At 30.5% G+C, this 27,783-nt stretch overlaps 2 protein-coding genes across 3 annotated transcripts in view; one reads left to right on the top strand and one right to left on the bottom strand.

Annotated features, from left to right (window-relative positions):
- The window catches only part of LOC108908513 (WD repeat-containing protein 37), a 59,529-nt gene extending 36,145 nt beyond the window's left edge, over positions 1 to 23,384 (bottom strand). Inside the window, exons 1-5 of one of the 2 annotated variants that reach the window (XM_018712570.1) lie at positions 23,222 to 23,384; positions 22,902 to 23,139; positions 22,742 to 22,849; positions 22,504 to 22,692; positions 1,346 to 1,518 (exon numbers count right to left, since the gene is read on the bottom strand). In XM_018712570.1, the coding sequence (XP_018568086.1) occupies positions 1,346 to 1,518; positions 22,504 to 22,692; positions 22,742 to 22,849; positions 22,902 to 23,121 (690 nt within the window). In that variant the 5' untranslated portion in view covers positions 23,122 to 23,139; positions 23,222 to 23,384. The remainder of the gene's footprint in view (positions 1 to 1,345; positions 1,519 to 22,503; positions 22,693 to 22,741; positions 22,850 to 22,901; positions 23,140 to 23,221) is intronic. The other variant, XM_018712571.1, reaches the window with a different exon arrangement.
- Positions 23,385 to 24,285: 901 nt separating this feature from the next.
- Positions 24,286 to 27,783, top strand: part of LOC108908507 (sodium channel protein Nach-like) — a 44,392-nt gene continuing 40,894 nt past the window's right edge. The window contains exons 1-3 of the mRNA XM_018712562.2: positions 24,286 to 24,293; positions 24,700 to 24,792; positions 26,412 to 26,597. Of these exons, the coding sequence (XP_018568078.2) occupies positions 24,286 to 24,293; positions 24,700 to 24,792; positions 26,412 to 26,597 (287 nt within the window). The remainder of the gene's footprint in view (positions 24,294 to 24,699; positions 24,793 to 26,411; positions 26,598 to 27,783) is intronic.

The raw sequence follows: 27,783 nt of genomic DNA, 5'->3' as shown, positions 1-27,783 counted from the left end.
GCTACATTTTAAAAATATTTTGAAATATACAGGGTGTCCAGGAAAAGCGTACCATATCAAAGTTATGTATTTTTAAATGGAACGCCCTGTGTTTTACTGCATTTTTGAAAGCACCATTAAAAAATTGGTGAAGTTCTGCATACCTAGGACTTACAGTTTGTGAGATATTTCAATTTTAGTGAAAATGCAGGCATAGCGTAGAAATTTAATATTAGCAATAAAAAAATAATTTTAAGGAAGCAGCTTTGGAGGGTCTATTTTAGATCCATGAAGTGTTCAGGGTGTTCAAAAAACTGGTGAATACTTCTCTCAATTTTAAACAGCAATAACTTGGTTATTTTAAATGGGATACCCTGTATATTTTTACTTTGGGAGTTAGGAAATTTAAAACTCTTTCAATCTGTGTATAGGTTCCCTATACCTATCTCTAACGGTATTGGAGATATTTGTGTCGTTTCATTTTTTATCGAATTTTTTCGAAAGATGTATCCACGTGTCTTTATCGAGGTCTTTATTGAATTATTTTGGGTTCTTCTTGACGACGTCTCTTTAAATATAGGGAGAAAAATGTGAATGCAATTAGCTGGCACACCTGAAAATTTTTCATATTCAGTGCGAAATTATTTAAATCGAAAATTTGGTAGTAAATGGATAAGTAGGAATGGTGCATGACAGTGGCCACGTAAAAAATCTTGTACACAATGTTCCATCTATTACTTGCTGTAATCAACCTACACATACCCACCTAAACAGGTTTCTGTAACATTTGCCGTTTGGTCCCTAGCGACCGAGGCGTTACTATTTGTCACTCAACGGTACTAGCTAACATGTTTAATCATGTAATTTATCTATAGATAAATTTGCTGTATTTAAGGTTTAATTCAATTTCTATGTTTTTAGTATTATTACACTTATTATATAATCTATGACCCCTTATCGCAAAAAGGTGATTTATTTATATTTACATACAACAGTACAAGGACAATTGAAAATGCAAATTTTATTATAAGACCAAACTATAGCTATACACGCTACTTGGTATATTAAATAAAAAAATTATTCCTAGTTAATGTAATCTACTTATAATTTTAAAAGATAGAACATTCAATGAAAATTTCCTACATCTTAAACTGCAGATTTTACATTGATTATCTATTTACATATTTATATAAAACAGTGATATTTGCCCATTATTCCACTAGATTTTTTGTCTTACATGTTTTAAAATTAACATATTCACATAATTTTGCGAATATAAATATCGCTATTCACTATTGTTTCTAAATACTTAAAACACACATTGCAATTTACAACGAATACCTATGAGAATTATTTCAATACTTACTGGTATGTCCCAATTCAGAGCAGCTTGCCAAATGTGCGCTGAACAGTCACCGCTACCAGTGAGAACAAGATCCTTTGCAGGATGGAACCGAATGGAATTGACAGAACCGACGTGTCCTTGATATTGTAGGAGACACTTGGCACTTTCAATACTCCATATACAAGCTGTGTGGTCTGAAAATAATAATAAGGATAGTTTTGATAATATAATAATTAAAAATATAAACACTTTTTGTCAGTGGCAGCTGGTGAAAATTAAAGTGATCATAGTTTGAAGCGCCGCACATTGGGAAATATTGGAAAACATTCTCGCCACTCGCCAATTTTCATCGTCTCGTCGTGATTTTTTTTTAATAATCTCGTGGTAATCTGAATTTTCATATTCCGGTGAGGTTTATTCGAAAAACCCTTTTTTTTTAATACTTAGGAAGCGCCCCAACCTCAATGTCGAAGAAAACATTTTTAAATACTCGATGTTCAGTTGTAGAAAAAAATGTTTAAAAAGTATCTGCTATTAATAAAATTGATTATTATGACTCTTGATGATATATCTGATGTTTTTTCTTCAAAAACCTAACGTCAAAATTATTACTTCTAACCTAAAGGCCTTAAACTAAATTTACATTGGAAAAAAAGTTTTTTTACATGCCAAAAGTACGAAATAGATTCAATAGAACCCTACGTAACATGTTATACCCAAACCATGAATTTGAATCTAAAAAACATAACCTCAAAACCAACATTAACTAAGTTTAAACTCACTAAATTAAGGATTAATAAAAAAAATGAAAAATATCTTTATTGTACAGAGATTCGATCAACAATTTTTCCGAGAGCATACACCTTGTGCCATACTGTACCCACATCTGACACCTTAACCCAAGAAACTAACCTCAAATCTGGAAAGATTGTCAAATCAAATCATTAGAGTGAAAAAAATTGTCACAAAATTATTTTCTTTAATAAAAAGTAAGATATTTTTAATTTTTATTTACTAATCCTTAATTCCGTAGGCATTTGAGATTCTCGAATTAACTTTGGAAATATAAAATTAAAATAGGGGTTGTGGGCTCTAAAATCTCAAAAAGAGTTACATACACAGCATGTAACTAAAATGCTGCTAAATTTTTTTGATCTCATGTCGTAAATGAACTAAAGTACTTCCTTTAAACATATTTCCAGAAACATCTCATTTGCGAGGTAAACGGTATTCAAAATTAATGAAATTGTGTCCGCTATTAAAATTTGGACAGACATTTTACTTACACCCTGAAAATTACCAAAATATATGATATACAAATAGGCGTTTTTTTAATTTTTCATAAAAGGTAATTTTTTTAAAGTTGCGGTATTCAGAAGTTTTCAAAATGGAATAATAATATCAAATCAAATTGAAATAAGTTTGCGAAGAAAATTTATTTTCTGATATACAGGGTGTTTCAGAAAGACCTTCCGTAAATTAAAGGGGTGATAGATAATACGACAAAAAATAAGAATTTTTTGTCTTATGAACTATATGTCTATCTCCTCTTGTTTTCGAGATACAGAGCAACAAACAAAAATTTAAATAGAATTTTTAGGATAATTTCCAAACGGCGCGAAATATTTTTATGAAATTTGGTATTCCAGGGCTTTTAAGGATGTCAAATACGCTGGTCTAATCATTTTTTGGATATTTCTTAGAGGGCGCTAGTTATGCTACATTCCTATTACATTTTAAGGTATAATTTTTTTAAGGTTAGGTTTTACCTCTTGTTTGAATTTCCTAATGTGGACCGTTTTCGAGAAAGGAGGCTTTCAATTGAACTCCTACAGTATTACGGTGTATAAAATAAGTGACTTTTCTCAAAGTAGGCTTATGTCAAAACTTATTGATGGATGTCTCATAAACAACGCATACATTCTTAGTACCAAATATTTTAAACTCTAATTAATTTTATATCAAAATTTTAGTGATTGTTAGTGACTGTAATTAGTATTGACTAATTACAGTCACTAAAATTTTGATATAAAGTGAATTAGAGTTTAAAATATTACCACAGAGGACTATTGGGTCCTCTGTTATATATTACTAAGAATATACGCGTTGTTTATGAGACATCCATCAATAAGTTTTGATATAAGTCTACATTGAGAAAAGTCACTTATTTTCTACACCGTAATATTATAAGAGTCCAATTAAAAGCCTTTTTTCTCGAAAACCGTCCACATTAGGAAGTTCTAATAAGAATACATTATTTTTAGAAAATAAAATTGTATATTAGAAATTAGAGCCGGAATGGTAAAAAACCTAACCTTAAAAAAATTAGAACTTAAAATGTAATACGAATGTAGCATAACTACCGCCCTCTATAAAACATACAAAAAATAATTAGACCAGAGTATTTGGCGTCCTTAAAAAACACGGAATACCAAATTTCATAAAAATATTTCGCAGTTTGGAAATTTTCGTAAAAATTCTATTTTGTCGCTCTGTATCTCGAAAACAAGAGGAGATAGACATATAGTTCATAAGACAAAAAATTGTTATTTTTGGTCGTACTATCATCCCCTGAATTTATGAGAGGCCTTTCTGAAACATCATGTATAACATAAATGAATATGAAAAAAATTGTATTGTTCACATGCATATGTTCCATCCCCTTTCAAGATATCAGGGTCGGCTATCTAAATTTTTCATTTTTTAAATTTCATTCGAAATCACAAACATTATCTACATGGGCCTAAAATATCCCTTAAAAACTAAAATATTGCAAATTAACCAATGAAAATGAATAAAAAATTGTTCTCAATTTGAAGCCCATTCGTATACTGCCTAAAACTATGAAAGCAACAGCAGTGCCAGTAATTGATGAATTTTTGTCATCTTTAGGCATTTATAATGTGTCCTAGATTTTAAAGCTGAAACAGATATTTAAAATTTAAATTTAAAATCAATGAAATTGAAAAGCGTTTATTACAAAACAGATTGAATCACTTTAGGCCACTGTTTGCTTCTGGCCATTAGGTAGGATGGTAGGAAGGCTTTTGCCTCCTCCTCCCCTAGGAAAATTCCTCGTAATTTATTCAATAAGTACGGGCCACCAAGAACTGATGGTTGGTCACTATAATAAATTTTAAAAATTAATGTTTGTTACATCATATGAAAAATTTAATTTTCATCAACATTCATTTAAAAATTTTTTCGGTATCTCCCTCCATTCAAATAATATAAAATAACTTTATTTTTTTTAATAAATCTGGTACAGTGCACAAAAATAATTAAAACATGTCAATAATGAATGAATATTGAAAATGTTTTGGGTTCCATTGACATCAGTATAAGCTTGATCTGCTAGTATACAAGGTGTCGCGTAATGAATTATACACAGAGTAACAGGTGATTTGTGACGTCATAATAATGTGAATTAGAAAATGTATACTTAGAAGTAGATGGAGATTGGAGACCATTTTGAAAATTTAATAAAATAATTCACGGTTATAATGTACAATTCAGTTATGTTTATGTTTACAATTTTCTTTTTGATAAAATAAAAAATAAATTACTTCTTTAACTTTCTCGTTATATATTGAATTTTTTAATTGCAAATATCTCGAAAATGGTAATACCTAGCGACACACAGTGGTCCAAATTCTCCACCTAGCCGGAAGAAAGTAATTTTTTTTATTATTTCGAAACTAAATATTTTGTTTGATAATAAGTTGACAAGTGTGCCCGCAGTGCAAAACGGTACATTTTTTATTTATTTAACTTCTGTTTCAGGTTTGCTTTCTTGTTTTAAACATAAGTAATTGCTGTTTTGTTTTTCTATTAATAGCTCAGTTGATATTTAGTACCGCAATTAAAGTTGTCGTGAAAAATAAGAACAAAGTTTTTAAAATATTTTTTTGCTGAAATTAATTTAACGAAGGTAGGAACAAATTTTACTATTTTTATATTTCAAATAAAATGTTTTGTTTAGAAAAAAAATGCAGTTTTGTACGTGTGTCTTATATGTAAACATTGTGTTCAATGTCCAAATTCAATTAGAGTTTTAAATGAGAATTTATAAAACTTTAATTCTATTATTTGTGTTTTTGTAATCTGTATGATTGTAACTTGTCAATGTTTTCAAAATTAGCTGCTAGTTTTTGCCTAAATGCTTTTTATTTGGTTTACAGTTTAAAATGTCCATTACTAAGAGGGAACTATTTGATGCTTGGTTATTGCGTTACTTTCAGATGCTTCTATACCAGAGTCGTTCCTCGATTCAGAAAGTGAATCAGATTAAGGCAAACATATTGTCTTTTTCGATTTGTTGTATTTGTTCGCCACAGGCCGTTGTTTTTTGAATAATTTTCAGTTGTCTTTGATTTGCCTTTACATTTCACTTGCCTTTAACATTTTGAATATTTGGATTAAATATATATTCATATTTCATTAAATTGAAAACATTATTTTTTTCTATAGCTCCTATTAATGTAGATTAAAATTTGTGATAAAAATTCGAAATTTTAGATAAATAAATAAATAATGTTTTACATAAATACAGGTATATTATTTGTTTTTATTTATTTAACAAAAAATCTGCCACGCCCATTTTACAGATTGCGCCCATTTTTTTGGTGAGTGTTTTTATTGATAAAATCTATGAACGTGCAAAGTTTCATGTCAATGCGGCTTTTCAAAAGCGAGTTATGACTTTCTTCCGGCTAGATTGAGCATTTGGACCACTGTGCGACATCAAGAAAGTATACCTTTTTTTTAAGTAAAAGTGATGTGGATACGACGACTTTTTTAATAAAAGTTGTTGAGAAAAAAAGGATTTTCGCATGATATAAATAATATTTATGAAATTGAGGAAAACAAATTCGATGATGCCACAGTCATTAGGATGGTAAACTAAGATGAATTTTTAAGTCAACTACTTATATTATCATGCCATGCTCTGTTTTCCTGTAATAATAGCCAACCATCAATCCTGGTCCATCCTGTACAACTAGAGGAGTACTATTAATAAAAAAACATATATTCGAACGTCTTGTTAATAAATCGCTCGCAGCATGAACGGATGGAGAGTGACAATTACACGTAACATACAGGGACAGAAATAGGGCCTAACTCTGATCGAATTATTAATCTTAGTGATGTTCCAATTATTCCAGCTCAAGCACCAAAGAGAAAATAAAGTGTACCAATGTCTTTGTGATTGGTAGAAAATAATCATTTATTCGGTAAAATGACCGAGATTAGGTAGTAAATTGTAAATTTACGTACGAAATAATTAATGTACATAGTAGTAAACCAAAATGCTTGATTTGCAGCCGCCCATGACACAATTTCAGGGCTAATTTAAATTTCTTAACGTTTCGAGACATATCGCCCTCTTCTTCAAAGGAAACTATGAAAATGAGCTAATTTAATCTATCCTGTATTTAAAAAGTCACCAATGGACTGCGAAAAATTGCCACTTGCGCATTTTAATATGGATATATAAGAAAAATACTTTACAATACTCGAAGGTATATGAATTTATTACATAACTGTGTTTAAAACCTATTTGATCACCATATAATTTTATTTTTAGAAAAGAAACATATAAATGTTTCCCCCTTCTTCGTTATAAAACTATAAAACTCCGTATAGAACCATAACATTAATCGAATATAAATTATGTAGAATTATTATTCTAACTGATACTGAAACCATTTTTAATAAAAATTAAACAACATAGAAGCCCAAAAATTTGTTAGCTCGCACATTGTTGTGCGACACAATTAGTGACGTCCTAATTGCTGACTATAAATGCAAATCTCGAACAAATCAGCTTTTAATTGTATATTATTTGTAACATAGTCGCATGCCGTGACTGTAATTGGCTAATAAAATGTTGCATTACTTCAAGAACATTAAAACATTGAAGGAACGATCAAGGAGTCAAGGCCGAAAATGCAATTTAATAAATCTGAATACATTACATAAAATCAATTCGACTATGTCAAGCATTACGTGAAGATCAATAAATAGTTTAACTCGGTGTTGCACTTAGGTATTTTATCCATTAGTACAATTTCTATTCGAGTTCAGTACATTTCTATGAAAATCTATTAACTAAATCTGTTAAATGCAGAATATTTAGTATCAATGTAATTATATGTACATTACTGAATAAAAATAATTTTTCTATTACTTTCACCCATGTTTCCAAAAATTTCACAGATCTTCAGAAAAAAATTCCTGCCAAACCGCTAAGATGTCACGATTGCCGCCAAGTCATCAGCCGTATCAGACGACGCATGCCCATCATTGCACAGAAGCCACCAACAGCGCAGAACAGTGCCAAATTTTTCACCAAACCATTAAAAAATTGCGTAAATTACGAAGCCCCAGAAAAGTCAAACTCGCAATCCAAAACGACCTCAGAGTCAGTACTAACTACATACAATATTACAATACTTTTCAGAACCCCAACCTTTTGGAAACGCCCCCCGTCCACAGAGAAACTATTTTCAAAAACGTAAATTATCCAGATGAACCGGACCCACACACCATGCCATTCTGCGAAGACAAATTCGTCAAATGTCAGCCCTAGACTATGTTTATCAACCAGTTCATATTCAATTCATATCATTCATTCATATAATTCATTTCTGTAATTTATGTAACGACCGCTAAAAGAAGTCATTTTTATATTTGTAAAATAAGACAAAACTATACGGGCCCTTAGTTGTGCGCCCATGAGGACTTATTTGAACTTATTTTTCTTATTTTGAACTTAGAATCTAATATGAACCTTGACAGGGTACACTCGTTTTGGTGACTTGCGTTTTCATGGAGATGATAGAACATTCAAGATCGATTTAACTCTAAACAGTTACGTCCTACCGAAATCCAACAAGAACCCCTTTCTTTTGTAAAAAAAACTATACACTATTTTATTAATCTGGCTTTTAATCACAGTCTTAAATAATTAACTGAAATTGATATGAAGCCATAGATTATTCTTATGTAAAAAAGACAACAAATAAATTGATAACTCTGTATAAATTGGTATAAATCACATTTCATTTTTTACATTATTATTATCCACACAAGTTGTATATTAAAATGAATAGACATTCCTTGTAATGAAGAATAATTAATCCAAGCCAGTATTCATAAATGATCCCACTCTAATTATTTGTGTTTACTCCAGACCTTGAAATAAGAAACAATCAACATAACGTTTAACAGAAACGCGAAAAAATAAAGTTACTATTTTTGTGTCCATGTAGTTTAAAGAATGCCAAAATATTTATTTCTCAATTGTAATTTTTATTGTTTCATGGAATATAATTCTTCAAGATTAGTTTAAAACAGTCTATTTTTAAGGTTGTAAATAATTAGAGATCGAAAGCGCGTTGAAAATATAGCCCGGTAATTTCAAAATTAACTCGAACTAAGCTTATGAAAAGTAAAAATAGATATAAATTCGTTGAACATACCAGTATAGCGAACTGAAAATTAATCATGAACAAATACTGTTCTAAACTGGTCTGATACGGAAATTTTAATCTGCACGACAGAGAAAAATATACGAGTACAGGGTGTTCCATTTAAGTTAACAAAGTTATAGCTGTTTGAAGTTACCAAAATGTAACAGCAAATATGAAACACCTAGTATCAAATGTTTTAATTTGTTGGTATACCATAATTTAGTGTTACCTATGCGCTTTACAGATACCAAAAATCCACTTGATATCACGCTCGTGAAAAGACTTACTAGCATCCCCGCGGACTTTAACAATTAATATTTCAAAATCTATAACTCCTAGATATAGGGAATATTTAATAAAGTGACCCTCAAATATCACCTAGAATCCGAAAATGCAATAATATATAGGGTGTCCCATTTGAAATAAGAAAGTTAATGTCGACTTCCGGTATAATAGGAAGTGTCATAAAGTTCTAAATATTTTGGCTGTGTTGGCCCTACTGCCTCTGCTTGGTTGCCAAATTTTTAGATTTATCGGACCAGTACCTTCGGGGATATCGATAGTGGCGATTTCTGGTGTGACACCCTGCATAGTGCTTATATCTGACGTGTTTTACGCATGTTTTAGTTACAACAATACTAATTACATAATTAATATAATTTTCCATAAAACTTTTATGAAACAAAACATTCTTGCTAAATAATTACCGTTCTGGTAAACAAGTAATGGAAAAATACTGCCACATTATACAAGGTGTCCCTGAAAAGGATGGACAACGCTTGACCACAGGTTTCTTGGATGAAAATAAGATTATTTAGCCTAACTTACCTATATACAAAAGTGCACGCCTACTGAGGTATAGCCTTCTAAATATAGAATAGATAATCTATTTTTTTCAAATAATTTGAAAACTATTTTTCTTAGAAACTTCAAATTTGGTACACTTTTATATAAGGACAAGGTAAATATAGAATTTGGAGAGAATACATATACAGGATGTTCTATTTCTAGTGCCTGTGCGCCACTGGCTATCCCGTAACTTTTTTGTGTGTATGCCAATTACGACAGAATTATTTTGCTCTTACATAATTTCGATATCGTTTATGGATTTCGAGTAAAATTCGCATTTTGTATACATTAAATATAGGCAAAAATTCCGATTTATAAAAAATAATTTATAACTGCGGCCTCAAAGCAGGGATTAATAATGAAAAAATGTCACATTAAAAAAAATTACTACACATTTTTGGTATTAGTATTATCAATCAATAAAATAAAAATCAACACTAATATTTTAAATAAACAATATCAACTAATAATGTAAGAAAGTCAATATTAACATTTTAAATAAACTGATATTTGTAATCACATTAAAATAATATTACAGTAAATGCTCAAAGTTACTTTCTTGTTCTTAAACGCAAACATTAGTTCTTCGAAAATTAGAAATTATCCAATAATTGTGCATTACCTCCCTTAACATTAATTTCATGTTGTATTCTTTCTCATATTCGTTTTCTGTATTTACTGAAAAGTTATTTTAAACTGTGGTCTTCAACGCTCCCCAAATGAAATAATTACATGTGTTTATGTCCGGGGATCGAGGTGGCCATTTTAAAGGGGCGTTATTTCCTCTACCTATCCACCTGTTAGACCTTTAATAACCTGTAATACCTATCTGTACCCTGTAATACCTGTAACCTGTAATAACTGGTCTTTTAATACTTTATTAAAGGAACTTTTTGAAAGCCAACCTCTGCCGCTAAACGCCTTTTATTTACTTGAGGAATTTCTTCGCTTCTTTCCATTTGTTCCTCCAGCTGAATAATTCCGGCCGTACATTATCCACGATTTAATGTTACAGGTAAAAAGCGTCCTGTTTCCCGAAGGCGTCTCTCCGCATTAGTAAATGTTTTGTGATTTGGAGTTCTTCGATATCTTTCAGCATATGTTCGAACAGTAGCACAACAATTTCCTTCACAATAACCCAAAACTACTAACATATCAGTTTGTATAAAAGTATAAATTGCAATAAAAAACAAAGTAAGCTAAAATTAAATCACAGCTAGCTTGATGCGGAACCTTTTAATTATTGTTATAAATTTGTTTCTCTGTTATATGACACCTCGTATGTACTAGAATTTATCTTAAACTGATTTTATATTATTTAATGTGCAAAAAATGCCAATTTTACTCGAAATCCATAAACGATATCAAAATTTTGTAAGAGGCAAAAAATCTTCTAAAATAGTGCTTATTTTTAAAAATATATATTCTGTCCTCATTGGGTACATACAAAAAAGTTACGGGCTAGCTAGTGGCGTACAGGCACTAGAAAGAGAACATCCTGTACATGTATTCTCACCAAATTCTACATTTACATTGCCCTTATATAAAAAAAATATGTGTATCAAATTTGAAGTTTCTAAGAAAAACAGTTTTCAAATTATTTGAAAAAAAACTAGGTTATCTGTTCTATATTTAGAAGGCTATATCTCAGTAGGCGTGCACTTTTGTATATAGGTAAGTTAGGCTAAATAGTCTTGTTTTCATCCAAGGAACCAGTGGTCAAGCGTTGTCCATCCTTTTCAGGGACACCCTGTAGAATGGGTTATGACCCCAGCTGATTTTGCCTAATGCCTAATAATCTCATTTTATAATACCTACTTAAGAATACCTGCTTAAGAATAAATTCCATGTAATTAATTTAACTTTTCTTATATTTCTAATACAGAGTTGTCTTTAAGTACGTAGCGATAATGAAAAGGGTGATTCTTTGGATCATTTTATGGAAAAAAGTTACCATGAACGTCATAGTTTTTGAAAAATATCTAAATAAGTATCTCAAAAGATGTTTGATTAATGAAACTTGGTATGTAAAAGGAAAAAAAAATCAATGAATTGTGTACAATTATATGACTTAGTGGCGGAGACATCAGGACTTCAGTAAGAACCCAGAATGTCGACGCGACTGAATATTTTGGAAATTCGATCATTCCATTTGAGTAGTAATTTGTATTTTAAAGAAAAAATATTTTTTCCATTCTATTTGTGAAATGAGTCGTTGTCAAGTTACTTTTTGTCTAAAGTAAGTTTTAATACACAATTGAATAAACCGAAAATAATTCTAAAAAAATATATACGGGGTCTTTTTTTATTGCGAATACAATTGTAAATAAAATATAACAATTAATTATCAAAAAAAAATTGGAGTAGAAATTTTATAATTTTCTAAAGGATCGAGTGATGTAGAATCACTAATAATTTTCCGAGCTCTAAATGATTATATCGTATTTGAAAAAATATTTGCTGTATCTTCAGGAACTGAACAATTATTTTCGATAGACTCTTTTAGTGTGACGTCACATATTTAGGCAAACCGCAACAAATTGTCATAGCTGATATTGTACAGACCGAATCTGACCCATGTGTACTATTTACATACTATAAAAATGAACAACTTCAAATTAATTTATTTTTACAAGGATTTAGAAGTATTTAAGAACAACCAACAGGTGTTTCGTAAAATAGATACACTAATGTGTTTAAAACTCACAAAAAACGATATAAAAGAATATTCCTAAATTTAAATAAAGTAAAAATTTAACATTTGCCATGTTATTCCTAATGCTCATGATCGGAAAGAATATCCTTATACGCAGGTAACATCTTGTTGATATGTTATCGCTGTCATTATTAGCGTATTTTCTCTTGTTTTGTTTAATCTTGGCATTTTGTAGTTCTACTAAGTATTATTATTGTTTTTCTTGGTGTTGTACTGTGTCAGTATGTTTATCGAGTGTTTTTCTTCAAATTATAGACGTACTCTTAACCATAACCAAACTTTCCTTGAATGACATCCTGTTGAGAGGCTACTTCGCTTATATGAAATTATGTTTAATGCGCAGGCTCAGTAATTGATATAATTTTAATTTATTAATTACTATAAGAGTCAATATTGTTCTATAAATTTAAATATAAAAATTCTATAATTCTATTAGTTTCTCACTTGGGGTTTGAAACTTCTTAAATATTTCTGATATTGTCAGAATATCGCGATATTTAAGGTCATGATAAAGAAGCCATTTTTTTGGCGCTTATGTCCAAAATACATATGGTCGAAAATCGATCTAGTAAAAATATTGAGAAATTCTTCATGACAATGTGCACTATGGGGTTGCCTATTATTTGGCGTATGTGACGTCATTACTAAAAAGGTCTATTGCGTAGTAGGTGTAAACTTATTTTAAGCTAAAACTAAAAATTCGAAAATGACTCGATATAAATAAAAAGAAACAGACATTTTTCTTTGATTGCGCAAATCAAATGCACTGAACAAATTTCTAAAATACTCAGTGGCGTTGAGTAGGTACTATGGATACTATTTAAATTTTATATTAAGTGAATTATTGCTTTCACCTAGTTAAGTCGCCAGTTCCAATTTCATTAATTTAAGTCATATATAAGAGTTTAGGTAGACATAATTTTTTAATTAGCAATCTGTCTTTCGAAAATTACCGTTTAGGATACAAGTTCATGGGGACTTTTTTCTTTAAAACCATATACTTAACTTGTTATCAGAAAGTATAAGTATCTACCTATATTTTTTCAAAATATTTATTTGTGGTATTATTCAGACAGTTTTATTATTGTACTAATATAAAATTAAATAAACACTATAGATAGATCCGGTATTCACTTTAGTTTGTCCATAAATTACAAACGTCAGTATATACATTTTCTAAAGAGCACTGAAATCATTTGACACATTACGTGTGCATATCGCATCACTAAATTTTCTAACGACAATCTTTTTGATATTTCAATACTTACTATACGATTTACTATAACTTTAGCTTTAAACTAGTTCGACTAAAATCCAACCTGATATACGGACTGTATACAATTAGAAGAAAGGAGTACAATAAATAATACTAAGATTACTAAATCCTACTAAAGATATATTTAAGTAATATTTTATTAAAATTTTAATAACTGTATTCACTGTACTTATTAATACTCAAATGACCGTGTATCTTTTATTACAAATAGTGTAAATTTAAAGTATATTTCCTCTAATACAAGAAATATAAGGACTAAAATTATAACTTGAGAAATATGCTTTTGGTATCTTTTGGTTTAAAAAATTACATACATAATATTAAATTTGCATATAATCAGCAGAGATGAAAATGTTATAGCTTGACTCTTATTGGCTGCGATTTAAATATAGAACTTTTATTGTAGAACGAATTTCACAGTAAAATATTTTTTGATGTTTCCTTATATTAGTTGAATTCAACTAAAGTTACATATTCCTAGAAATTTCAAATTTTAAACATTGTTTTAAGCTGCAGTTCACAAAAAACAGTTTGCGGAAAATATTGAAAATATTCGCTAAAATTAAAATATCTTCAACTATACATATTTTGAATTAAAGTGAATGCACTACAAAAACTAGACAGGTTCAAAGTTGATTTTCTCACGAATGACTAGTTTGATTTAAACTAAAATGAATAACAAAAGCAAAGAAGAAAATCAATTCTAATAACAGATTCAAATTGGTGACTTAGAAAATCAGACATCAATTATTTCTTCCTGATCAATCAACGCAGGTAGGGATTACTAGGTTTTAAGTTGTCTGTCCACAATGTTACCAATTTTCACACAGAAAGCGTTTCAAATTTCGGAGGAAAAACTTCTTTTATCTTGTATCCTGTATAAATTTAGAACTGAAATTTAAATAAAAATCTCTACCTTAGCGTAGTTACTTACTTCAAAAAACATATAGACAAAATCAGATCAGCCGTTCAAGAGAAAATAAAATATTTTAGTTTTCCTTTTTCTTCAAAATTTTTTTGAAAACTGTTTTTAATTATGGGTATGTAAATACAAGATGTCAGCAATGTATCCACTAACCTCTTGGGAGCTTAGTGAAGAGAATACAATAACAGTACGATTTCCTATAATCTTGTTCCTAATGTTTTGGGTTATAACTTTAAAATCACCTTGTATATTTTGAAAAATTTTGACACGATTTGATGTTAAAACAGTTTTTTTTATTGTAAAATATCCAGGAAAGGACTGCATCCAATATATATTTTTAGATTCTCAAGATTTAAAAAAACCGTTTTCGAGATAAGTAAATCGTTTTTTGAAATAGGCAAGAACTAGAATTTAATTATTTACAAATATATTATTTTACAATTAATTCATTTCAAATGTTTTCTGACTTGTAAAGTTAAATAAACTAAATAAATGAAATAATTAGTAGAAAAATTAACTCTAGCTGTTGCTGACATTAAATTAATTGTTTTCACCATGTTTCAAAAACCGATTTATCTCGAAAACCGTTTATTTTATCATAACAAGTAAAGTACTTTATTTAAAGCAAAATATGAAGAGTATCTACAAATATTTTCTGTTCGATAGTATGACATCTGTCAAAAATTTGAAAGGGCTAATCCGTCTCTGGATACCTTGTAATAGTAAATTACCGGTCTTATCATCAAATCATGTATATTTATCTGTAATACACACTATGCCAAATTTATATAAAAAATGTATAAGTATAGTTTAAAGTTAGAACCCAATGTATGACCCATGTAAACCCTTTGGTGCCCTATATTTCCGTTAGGAGGAACATTGGGTTATAATTATAGGAATCAGTAATATTATTACCGGTCATCCTGTATATACGAATTCTTTACGTTGCTTGTTATATTTTCTTCGGAAACTGGTGATATTTATGTTAAAAAATATTTTTTTCGCAACACCTCTTTTTCAATCACACTTTAATCACTTAGTTTCTAAATAATCGAGACTTATTTTCCTTTTTTCAGCACAACATAACTTGTAGTCAGTGAGACACATACAAGTATACCTACTACCTAAGTTATGATATTAACTGCGTATAATAGTTAAGAGTTGAATAAGTAGGTATTTCTAAAATTGAACGTCGTCAGAGGGCTATATCGTACGGAAGTAACTCTATTTATATTTCTCATAGCATATAAAAATATTTTCTGAGTGTTATTTAGGTTCTAAACAGGAAGAAGTCAGTGAAACTATTTTCACTTTGATTTTAAATATTTTTAAAAATTTCCAGTTTCCAGTTTTAGAACTTTTTATTCTGATTACCTCTCTCTTAATTCTAGTGTTGTAACTCTTTGGGTATTAACGATTTATCTTCCCAAAACTCTTCAAGTAGGAATTTTGTTCAAAATTACAAGAGTAGATAACAGAATACGATAGAAATAAGGCAATAAGTATTTTTTTCTGATATTTAAAGTTGGCGAGTTTGTATTAAATGTAAAAATTTTAATTTAGGTGGTGATCCGTAAGTATGTATGTTCTTATAATAAAGAGGGTGATTACATCGAGATAGAGAGTGCTAAAGTTTTTTTAATATCTCGAAAGATGTTATTAATAATAATATTAATTAAATTAATTTTACCCTTTCTGGGTTTTCGATTTTTAAAAATATTGGAAATACAAGTGAAGCTAAAACTAAAAGGACTGATTCATTTTGAAAAGCTCAAATGTTAGGTATTTAACATCTCCACTAAAGAATAGCAGAGCGAGATGTACCGTCTCACATGTGGAATTAATTCTAGACAGTTCTAATTTATCGCTCCCGATTATTTTTATTTTTAATCCAATATCGCTAAGTTAATCGGGCTAAAACGCAAAACTGTATACTGACATTTGAATATTCTGCATTAACATATATTTACATACAATCTATTTATCAAATAAAAGAATGAATAAGTTTAATCGCAAGAATCTGGTTTGACTGAAGCGATATTCTCTCCAATTCTCTTTTTAAATGATCAGTATTTATAATCGATTCACACAACAACGAGTTAAGGGAAAATAATAAGATAATTTCTAACAGGACTACACATTTTAATTGCTTACAATATCAATCTAAAATATGCAAACATTAATTATTTTCGATAATTAATACTGCTGAGTAAACCTTACAAATACGTTATACTTGATTGTAAAAAAATAGAGAAACTAATCTCTCGGAAATATTAAGCAAACATACTTTTTTAATTTGATTTTTTTATTCTAATAACAAAGAAAGTGGTAGTGGAAGCTAGAAACGATGACTGTGCGACGCGACGGCACAAGAATAACAACGCCACTTCGTGAAAATTAACTAAATAATTTTAATAGTTTTCATCAAGTTTCGTTTACCTAAGGTACTTGAGCAGATTTATGCACATAAACGCTATGAGTATAAAATTGTTTTAGTGAATAACTATGTGCTGGTAAATTTATGAAGGCATGGACATAATCCATCAATTATCGGTTTGTCAAGATCAAAGGATTATTTGCTCAGTTTGGACTAGGTTTTTGTACAGAAGGTCTGTGTCATTTACAAGAATTGACAAGAATCTTAACTGATATATCGCGGGAAACAATGCCCCAATTAGCACTGAATTATATCAGCAATGTCTAGTAAACAGCTAGTAATAAATATTAGTTGAGGCATGTAGTTCATTGAGTACGCAATATCATCATTAAGAATCTTGACTGAGAGGACCTAGATTTTCGTGTCAAAGAATACTGTCTGACTTCATTTCATTAGATTCTTAGAAAAATTGTTTTAATATATTTGAATGAAAACACTTCGTAAACCGATAAAGTGAAAACTAAAATAAATACAATAAAATAAAACAATGACGTATTAGGCCATTTTTTTGCCGAATTGGCCTTTCGTTTTTTTGCCCGTCTATAAATCAGTTGACATATCATATCAGGTGTAAAGTCAACTTGCATTTTCGAATCGTGTAAACAATGATCAAGCACGTGCTGATCCGGAACTATTGGGCAGAAACGGGATGAATGGCAATCCCTGTCGAAGCACGCTTTCATACAAACTCGAACTTCACTTCTTATAATAGTTTTTATTGAAAAATCTGGATTTTAATTCTTTTCGAGGTGTAATCCACAAGCCAAAGGGATGATTTTCACAGGGGAGCTAGTGCTTGTTGTATGACACCTTGCCTCAAAATTTGAAGCTGGCACACGACCTGCTTCGCCTTTAAATTATCACTGAATTTTTGAAAAACTCGGTTTATAATATTTTTTCGAGGTGTAATCCCCAAGCCAAGGCGTTGATTTTTACAGGGGAGCTAGTTCTTGATGTAGGACACCTTGCCTCAAAATATGAAGCTGGCACACGACCTGCTTGGTCTTTAAATTATCCGGTATCCGGTTATTAATTTTTTCGAGATGTAGTCCCCAAGCCAATGGGAATAATTATACGATGAAAGGTAGTTCCTAATGTGTTACCCCTTCCATTACATTATTTAGCTAGCATACCTTGTGCTGTGTCTTTAAATTGTGCAAATATAACACATTTTAATATTTATTTAATTTATTTATCCTATCTAAAAGAGATTAATATGACCTCGTGGTCTTCATAGGATTCTGCATGCTAATATTGCTAATTTTTATATTTGTAAGTAAATTTGACTTATTCAGGTACGTCCATCTACTTTCGGGCATTTTCGGAACTTCGGCTGCCAAATTTGGCTGCTAATTTCACACAGGCTGGTTTAAAAATGTAACAACCGACAACATATAAAACAACGGTTCTGGTGCTGCCCAGTGGTGCGCACACAAGTTTAAGTGCAGTTTAAAAACAAATTAAAACCAGAGTATTTATTTGATTTGTATAATTAGTATCCTGGAGAACCCCTAAAAAACTGATTTTAATTTTTTAAATAATGTTAAAAATAATTACCAAAACAATTTGCTGAATGATTTTAAATAGATAAAAAGTAAAAAAAAACATCAGGGTGTAAATTACCTTTATTATATAATTACTTAAGAAAAGTATAATCTTGGAACATTACCTATTTAAAATTTGCATTACTATAATACAGGCTGATTTTTAAGTCGCTTTTTTAATTTTTAACTGTGTATGTATTTTCCTCATTAAGTAGGTACCTTTTCATATATATTTTTTTTTTTTGTAAATTCACAAAAATAAGCGAAAAAAAAATTAATTATAATTCGTCTATGTTTTTTGTTTTCTTCCATGTTGGCGTTTTTTGGCCTATCAGTTAGTTGTTAAATCATCTTGTTAACGTGTCGCGAAATTTAAACTTTAAGATTATTGTTTGATAAGCGAAAATGTCCCGTGTTTATGAGAATAATGAGATAATAAGCTATTTATTTACGAGTTTCAAAATGCAACTGCTGCTGCTCGCTTATAGGAAGAACCCTTTTCCCAACGAATTCACCCCAATAATTACTACCACCACTATTTCGTTTTTCTAAAAAATGTCCTGGCAGATCGGATTTTGGACAGCTGATTCGAATTCAGCAAGAAAAAATAGATAAGATCTATGCACTCACGTCTCTGGTACAGAACTTTTTTTTGTGGGGCTACGGTATTAAAGAGACAAAACAATTTTCGTTGGCTATTGGTAAAGCACGAGTCAAAGGACCGCTGTCCAGTTCCCTGGTCCATGATTTACCCACAACCAGTGGAATATTTGAATCACGAGCCGTACCGAAAAACTTATTTCGAATTACTTGTGGTTTCACAAATTACGGCTAGTGGAATATAGGTAACTAGGTACTAAAAGCCCCTATAGCGAACCACTATATTAACCGGCTTGTGGTTCGTGGATGGACGAGATAAGTTTGCCGAACTGTATGCTGTTAATACATCAATTCGGTGAACTGGTTTACCGACTATGAATGTGAGCAAATCAGCGACACACCAATTAATTTGAATATATCACATTATCACGTATAAATAATTGACATATTACGATTTACTCAATTTCTAAAACGTGTCAAAATCGAATCGTGATCCTAAATTGTTCTCCGATATTTTTTGTATGGATGGTACATAAAAAATAAAAGTTCACTTTATATAAACTCATTTCTAGAAACATACAGGCTTCATAAATGATTACAAGCCACGTGACCGTCGAGCTTAGGGAACCCAACATTGCACGACTGATACTATCAACTAAAAATCCCTAAAGCTTACTTCAATATTATAATGATTCGTTTACAATGAACAATAACAAACCGTTGCGTCTACGTTCAAGACAATGCGATCGCAGATTCGTTAAATAAAATCTCGTGAAAAATTATACCAATCACAGCCGGTAAAACAAAATGTTGTGTTTTAATGTAATTTTGATCTTAATGTTTTAATAATTTTTAATTTTACCGAAATTTAGTTGCCAACGTTAAGGAAATAAAATTACTGTTTCAAATAAAATTACTGGTCAAGTAGCTTGCAATCATTTATGAAGGCTGTGTATATTCACATTTTTTAAACATACACCACTGGACACTAATTTACGCAGTATTATTCAAATGTTCAAGTCTTGCACAAGTAAGGGATAGTTTTTAGTTTTAAGGGGGGTGACTATCACTGTTTCATTTCCAACTTTTTTGTTTCACATTATCCTTTAAAATAGTTGAAAAACATTGACATCTACACTAGACTATTAAGTTAACAATGTATTATTGTGTAATTTAAATAATTAATAAATGTATTCAACTTTCAATTCTTTTCAACCACCTACATTGCTTCAATTTTTTTTCCATATTTCGAAGCGTAATAGGCCAACTTTTATCTTAAGGCGAAAGCAGTTTTGACATTAAATGAGACATCGGCTTCACGTCGGGCTTCACTTATCAAATATCATAAATGCACTTGTTAAAAAAAAATTAATATTTAAATCAAGAATATGATTGATTAAATAATCTTCAGCAATAGGTGTTTAATATTATTAGATTTATTAAATGATCATTAATAAATAATAGGGTATTATTAATAAAAATGCTATAAATAAGAGACACCTCATGAAAATCTTTTATGGACATGTAAATGTATTACCTACTTATTTTCTCTTTTCTTTCCAATGGGTAGTAGTTGACATTTTAGTCATAATAAAATAAAAGATAAATAAAAAAGAATAAAAAATAAATTCAGCAACAAAGTAAACAATTCCTTTAGACCATTTAAAATTCCTCTGTAAGTATGTATATACATATATACAGGGTGTTCCTAAATAAGTGTTGCAACGGAAAACTGTAAATTCCTCTTCAAAAAAGAAACATTTTTTTCCTCTTCCATTTTTCTCTCCGGGCTTTCGTTTTCGAGGTGCACGGTGTCAAAACTTTATTTTTTTTTTTAGTTTTTCGCCAATATCTTAGGAATCGTTTGAACTACAGGACTGAGTTTTTGTACACACATACCACTATTAATAGCTACTTTTTCGCACCCTTCTCGAATTCATTGGACGTGCCAGTGGTGGAGATTTTAAGGTATCGTAAGGGTTTTCCCCCCCTAAATTTTACGCCACTGGAAAAATTGACTTTTGACAGCAAATTCTAAAGCGCCAATGAATTTTACACAATAAGAGTTCTCTTGGTTCATTGCTTTAAAGTCAACCGTTTTCAAGAAAAATGACTTTTTATGAACAAAAGCAAACATTTTGTTAACGTTTCGAAAATCTTTTGTAATTCAAAAAATAGGTAGTAATAATTAACAATTTTGACAAAATTTAACAACAGATAGGATTTTAACTTTTTTTATCAATTTGGCGAGTAAAATTTACAGAAACTGTTCAAAATTACGTTCATCATGTTTCTTTCTGCCGCTGCGGCTTCACCTCTATCGGTCAACTTTTCGATAGTATTGACATGGAACGTTAGCAAAAATGTTTGCTTTTGTTCATAAAAAGTAATTTTTCTTGAAAACGGTTGACTTTAGAGCAATGAACCAAGAGAACTCTTATTGTGTAAAATTCATTGGCGTTTTAGAATTTGCTGTCAAAAGTCAATTTTTCCAGTGGCGTAAAATTAAGGGGGGGGGGGAAACCCCTACAATACCTTAAAATCTCCACCACTGGCACGTCCAATGAATTCGAGAAAGGTGCGAAAAAGTAGCTATTAATAGTGGTAATGTGTGTACAACAGCTCAGTCCTGTAGTTCAAACCATTCATAACATATTGGCGAAAAACTAAAAAAAAATTAAAGTTTTGACACCGTGTAACTCGAAAACGAAAGCCCGGAGAGAAAAATGGAAGAGGAAAACAATGTTTCTTTTTTCAAGAGGAATTTACAGTTTTCCGTTGCGACACTTATTTAGGAACACCCTGTATATAAACCTTCATTACAATTTACAAATAAACTAATTGTATTCACTTAAACAAACTCCGTCTCTTATTTTAATTATGAGCCTAAGACAGATAATACTTTATTTGCTCTATTTATCTTAAAATTAATTTTTAGAAACACCATAAAATGATAAGGAAACATTATCGACTGTCTATAAGCTTCGTATAGAAGTGTAAAGAATTCCTACTAAAATAAGCACTTTTTCTGTGTCTATTAAAAAAGAAAACATACCTATTTATGAATTATTTCACATAATATTTAATTTTTCATGTACATGTAAAATTGATTGCAAACTAAAACCAGTTTTAAGAAAAATAAATGTATATCAAATTTAAGATCTTTTTTTAATTTGGATTGACCCTTAGTTATCGCTTAAATAGCATCTTTATGAAATTACTTTTAAAGTTAAAATAATAGAAAAGTAGGTATGTACCTACTTACTACTTTTCAGGAAATTAAAAACAACTACATATAAACGAATTGGGAAGTTATATTTTGAAAAATAAGAAGTAGAGCAAATATTAATAACTTACCAGCAGATGCTGTTCCAATTACTGGCACACCGGGTCTTGCAACAGACACTTCCCAAACTCCATCTTTATGTCCCATATATTCTTTCACTAACCCGCAACTAAACTGTGGGGCTTTAAAACTAGACACTATTTTACTTGTTTGAGCCTTCAACTTGTGAGCAGTTTTACTTTTTTGTGAAGATGAACTCACTAAAATATAAAATATTACAAAGGAAATATTATATTGCCACATACTTACATTTCTTACTCAACGCTTTTGAAAAATTATTCTCAAAATCTACACAGTCCGGTTTATCAAAAGTATCCCTTTCTGCTTTCTCATTTAGCAAATCTATCTTATCGTGTACTGCAAATAAAATTATTTTTCAATTCTATCACACCTGGTTTATCACACTTACAATTTTGGTTTTCTTGGTAAAGTAAGTCAAATTCCTTTTCTATTTGCCTGAACAGTGTATGCAGTCGTGTCTTGTATGCTGGTGAAAGGGGTTCATTTTCAGCATCTGATCGGAAGCCCATGTAATAATCTCCATCAATTAATCCACTTTGAGGACGAATCATGGAGCCTCTTTTATTTTTCTGTATTTTACTGTTTGAGGTGTTCTGAATGACTGACATAATGACGCACAGTGGGAGCTTTAAATTGTAGAAACATAAATAATTATTCACCCGTTTACTTGTACTTGTGTACGTGATTTATATATGGAAAATGACTTACCGCAATTTCAATTATCAAATAAATTATTCAAGTGCTTATATTACATATAAATGCACGAAAAATATTTTTCTAATAAGGAACCTAACATGTTTACAACGAAGTATATTATGTTTTAGTTTAGAATTGAAGACCAACAGAACGAAAAATGTTTTTGTGAAGTATTTAACTTGACAGCTGACAGTTGACAACTGTGACTGTGTTGGAATCTGAAAATTTTGGTTAGAAAACTACACACACACACACCTCTTTGATAAATCTATTAGCCAACAGATGGCAGGACAGCTCATCGATGCAGTCAGTACAATACACAGTATTCTGTTTTAGAGATATTTAAACGAATTTACCAGCTAGATAGATACCTGACAATTTCAGAACTCGTCCAACAGATGTCCCATATAACCAATTACTTCAAAAATATATGTTCTCATAAAAGCTAAATATTAAAATAATTACCCGTTTTATATATTATTTATTTAGTGGGTTACATAAAAAAAATTAATTCCTTCCGTTTTTTGTTTTTCTATATTTCCGTTTTAAAGCCTAAACTTCGTATCTAGTAACGAAAATTACTTTTAATTTCTCAATACTTAAACAAAAAACACAAAAACATACAGGCATATTTACGAAAATACCTAATATTTATCTACATTAGATTTGTGTCGACTTAGAGTTATCAACAAGGTCATTTCAACTTGAAAATTCAGGGTTTGGAGAAACAGTCAGTTCTATTTCAATACGTATTCATATATTATAAATTCGACAATTTCATAACTTAGAAGAGCATCATAATAACAATAACAAAGATACTAATGTTAGCGAAGAGACATAAATTATATTTGTTTTTACCATTTTCTCTCCTGTAGTAAGAAAATGGTAAACAGAGGAGTGACCTCTGGTATCTAAATTGGCAACGTGTGAATTAACTATAATTTTCATAAATCAGTTAAAAAAATCGATAAAAATTATTTCCTTATTTCTTTGCCAGAATATCTAAAAATTTCACTTCAATTTTATTTGCTTTTCTTCTTCAGATTTATATCTTGTGTCTGCATCAAAATTAAAAAATGTATAGGTATCCACTTTTACAGTAAAGGTTTGTTTTGAATTTAGTACCTACCTATATGAATTTGAAAATCAGGAATGTAATAAAATTATTATCTATACTGAATATTATTGCATAGAAAAATATTTAAATATTTTCCTTTCATGTACCTACATTAAGCAAATATAAAATTATAATAAGTTAAATAACTTTTATTATTGAACAGTGTTGTATATGCTAACGTAGTTCTATTAAAAAAATGCATTAGCTATAGCGATATTTAACCATTACCAAACAATACATCCATTAGATATAATAACTATTAGAATCAAAAGAAAGGCACTAATATGTTTTTCCCATTTCCATTGACTGTGATATCTACTTTTTCCAGTTATAGAAACGTAGACTAGCAAGCGGTCGATTTGAAATAGTAAAGTATTAAAATGAAGAGGCTCAAATACTATGGGAAAAATACAACTTTGCATGGATTAAAATATGTAGCAGATGAAAAAAGGCATCCTTCGATAAGGTAATGTTAGGATATTTATGTATGACGCACAATACTCTTTCTGAGATGCATAATAGTTCTAGATATTACGATATTCTCTGAATGTTATCGTATTTTAAAAAAACATACTTATTTTAACTGTAGCACATTTTACTCTATATCAAATTGTACTAAATTAATTCAACTAAATTCATCCTTTTTAATCAGAAATCTAGATATCTAACCTCACACACAAGACTCCTAACTGCTGATATTGCGGGGAACAACTACTCTATGAATTACATGCTCTAACTAGCATGGGGTCATTCAGTAAATTTTCAAAAACGTTCTTATTTTGTATACACAGTATAGTATGATTAGGCGATCCCGAAAATTTCAACTCAATCCGTTGAGCGGTTTTCGAACTATATGATTTTTAAAATGCGAATATTTCTCAGCTGTGGCAATGCAATGACATCACCGCATGGGACGGTCAGCCGGCTTCAGTTTCTGTATCTGCAGGCTAAAGAACCGTTACAGTATCTACTACATAGATGTTTTAGCAGAAGTAGCTTTGTAATGGCGATGGATTTTTTAAATGAAAACCACACTTTATCAATGCTGAGATGAAAGGAGTGAAAAGGGTACGTTTCAATAACGTGCAAAGCTTATATAAAGTACGTTTGTAGCGAAAGTTTTAATGTTTTTGTATAACAAGAATAGTATCTAAGTAAGAAATAAGGATTTTGCGTTTAATATTGGACGAAACCGTTACTTTCACAGGTTTCAAAGATTTACCTAGTCAAATGCAAAATTTTTATTACTATTTTAATTCCCATAGAAACTACATAAATCTACCTAATGTCTTATAAATATATTAATAATATATATTATTTATTATGTAATTTTATTTAAATACTTAGTACATATAGGTATTTGTATAATATTCACAAAAAAATCAACAATGAGCAAACACTGACACAAGTTTAGTGTTTCTAGATGATACAAACGTAGTTATTACTTACCTAAACTACGCAGGATAGTTTTGTTGATTTCAAAATAAGTCATTTTTCAAATAAAAGATATTAAAAAACAAAAGCAAATCAGGGTAGAAACTAATAGACTATTAATTTTAGATCTTCATGACAGGCTAATAAATATTTTCTTAGGTGTCTTCACGCTAGTGCTCTCACACTGGGGAACAATACAATATTTGTAATTTTTTTTCTGTTCTGTGTCTTCCATATTGCTAACAAAATTCGGTACCTTAACATACTCAATCGTAACTTCACAGGCAACTAAAACCAGCATGCGGCAGCGGTTTCCCATGCGGTGACGTCACACCCACCAGTTCAGGAGATACTCAGCGCGCCAGTTTATGATTTTTTTTGGATATAGGCGATATAAAATTCTAGTTTTTTGCAGAGAACTTAAAATTGCAATATCTTTCCGTTAAGCAAATAAAAAAAAGCTGAATGAGTACATTGTAGGTATTGTTGTGGTGTAATCAAATGCTAGATAAGCAGACAGCTCATAAAGTAGTTGTGTCCGGCAATATCATCAGTTAAAAGTCTTGTCTGTGGAGTTAGATATTTTTCGCATACCTAGATTTCTGGTATCGAAGAACATTGTTAAGAGAATTTAACAAATTCGAATTTTAGGATATTTTGGGCAATAGTATTTATTGCAAGTGTCTACTTTATGCTCACTGTGTTCAAAGTATCTTATAAAACATACGAGAAGAACCCTATAAGTTTTGTCACGGAAACCACCTACTTGGATTGGAACACAAGTTTCCCAGCGATCACACTTTGTCCAATAGCTGGCTCTGAACCGAAGTGGGATGAGTAAGTTAATAGAATATGTAAATAAAAATTATTGAATATTTAATATATCAGTTGCCTAGACGCTTCCCTTTTCCAGTGTTTAAGAGGTGGTCCAGGAAAATTAGACGAAAATAGAGCCGAACCTCGGAATTGCATAAAGAAAGTTCGATTTTGATGGGACAAGGTACGTTCTCTTCGTAATTGCATGTACATCAAAGTCTACAACGTCTCATGCGGCGCTAATTTGTTTATTTATAAATAATCAATTATTATTAACAAATAATCGTATTTCGGATATTACGTGGGGTGGAAACGGCCAATCGTGATGCGGTCATTCAAGCTCATTCTTCTTCTTATTAGTTGTACTTTAACTGTAAAGGACCCCCACCGATCTTCATTTGTTTATCGGTTTTTATTTGATTGTTATAAACAAATTAGACGTGATATCTGCGGTTGGGAGTAGGACTAGCCGATTTGGACGGGATGAACGTGGTTTTATATAGAAAGTTCAAGACCCTAATGCAGGAAGTGAATTCTCAAAAAGCTGAAGACCATATAGAACATGAATCATTATGAATAAATGTTATCCACTTCTCTTTGATTAAAAATTATCCATTCTAAGTCTTAGTTACAGATTGCACGTGTAATTTTTTTATAATGATTAATTAGTAAAAAGAAACAAATGAAGATCATTCGGACCTTAACGGTTTTGGAATATCCCGGATGATGATCAAAGTGACTTATTCCATAAAAATCAGACTTTTCTCGTCCAGCTCACAGATAACAGCCCGAATTTGTATATACTAATTCATTGAAGATCAATGAACAAATGAAAATCAGTCTGCCCTTAGTGGCCCTTAGTGGTTCTGGATCACCTTGTAATCCAAGTACGAGAAGAGCGTCGATTACCGCGTGAAAATCCCCCTCTCCCAGTCCGATTGCCTAATTTGCTCTTAATGATCGAATAAAAATCAATAAACAAATGAAGATCGGTGGGAGTCTCCCAAAGTTAAGGTACAACTAATCAGAAGAAGAATGGGCTCTACCGCATCAAAATTGGCCTTTTCCAACCCACGTAATATCCGAAATACGCTAATTTGTTAATAATAATTGATTATTAATAAATAAACAAATTAGCGCCGCATGAGACGTTGTAGACTTTGACCTACATGCAATTACGAAGAGAACGCACTTTGTCTCATCAAAA

The sequence above is a fragment of the Anoplophora glabripennis genome, unplaced genomic scaffold, assembly GCF_000390285.2.
Source record: "Anoplophora glabripennis isolate ALB-LARVAE unplaced genomic scaffold, Agla_2.0 scaffold233, whole genome shotgun sequence".
Lineage (NCBI taxonomy): Eukaryota > Metazoa > Arthropoda > Insecta > Coleoptera > Cerambycidae > Anoplophora > Anoplophora glabripennis.
This window is presented reverse-complemented; position numbering and strand designations above follow the sequence as displayed.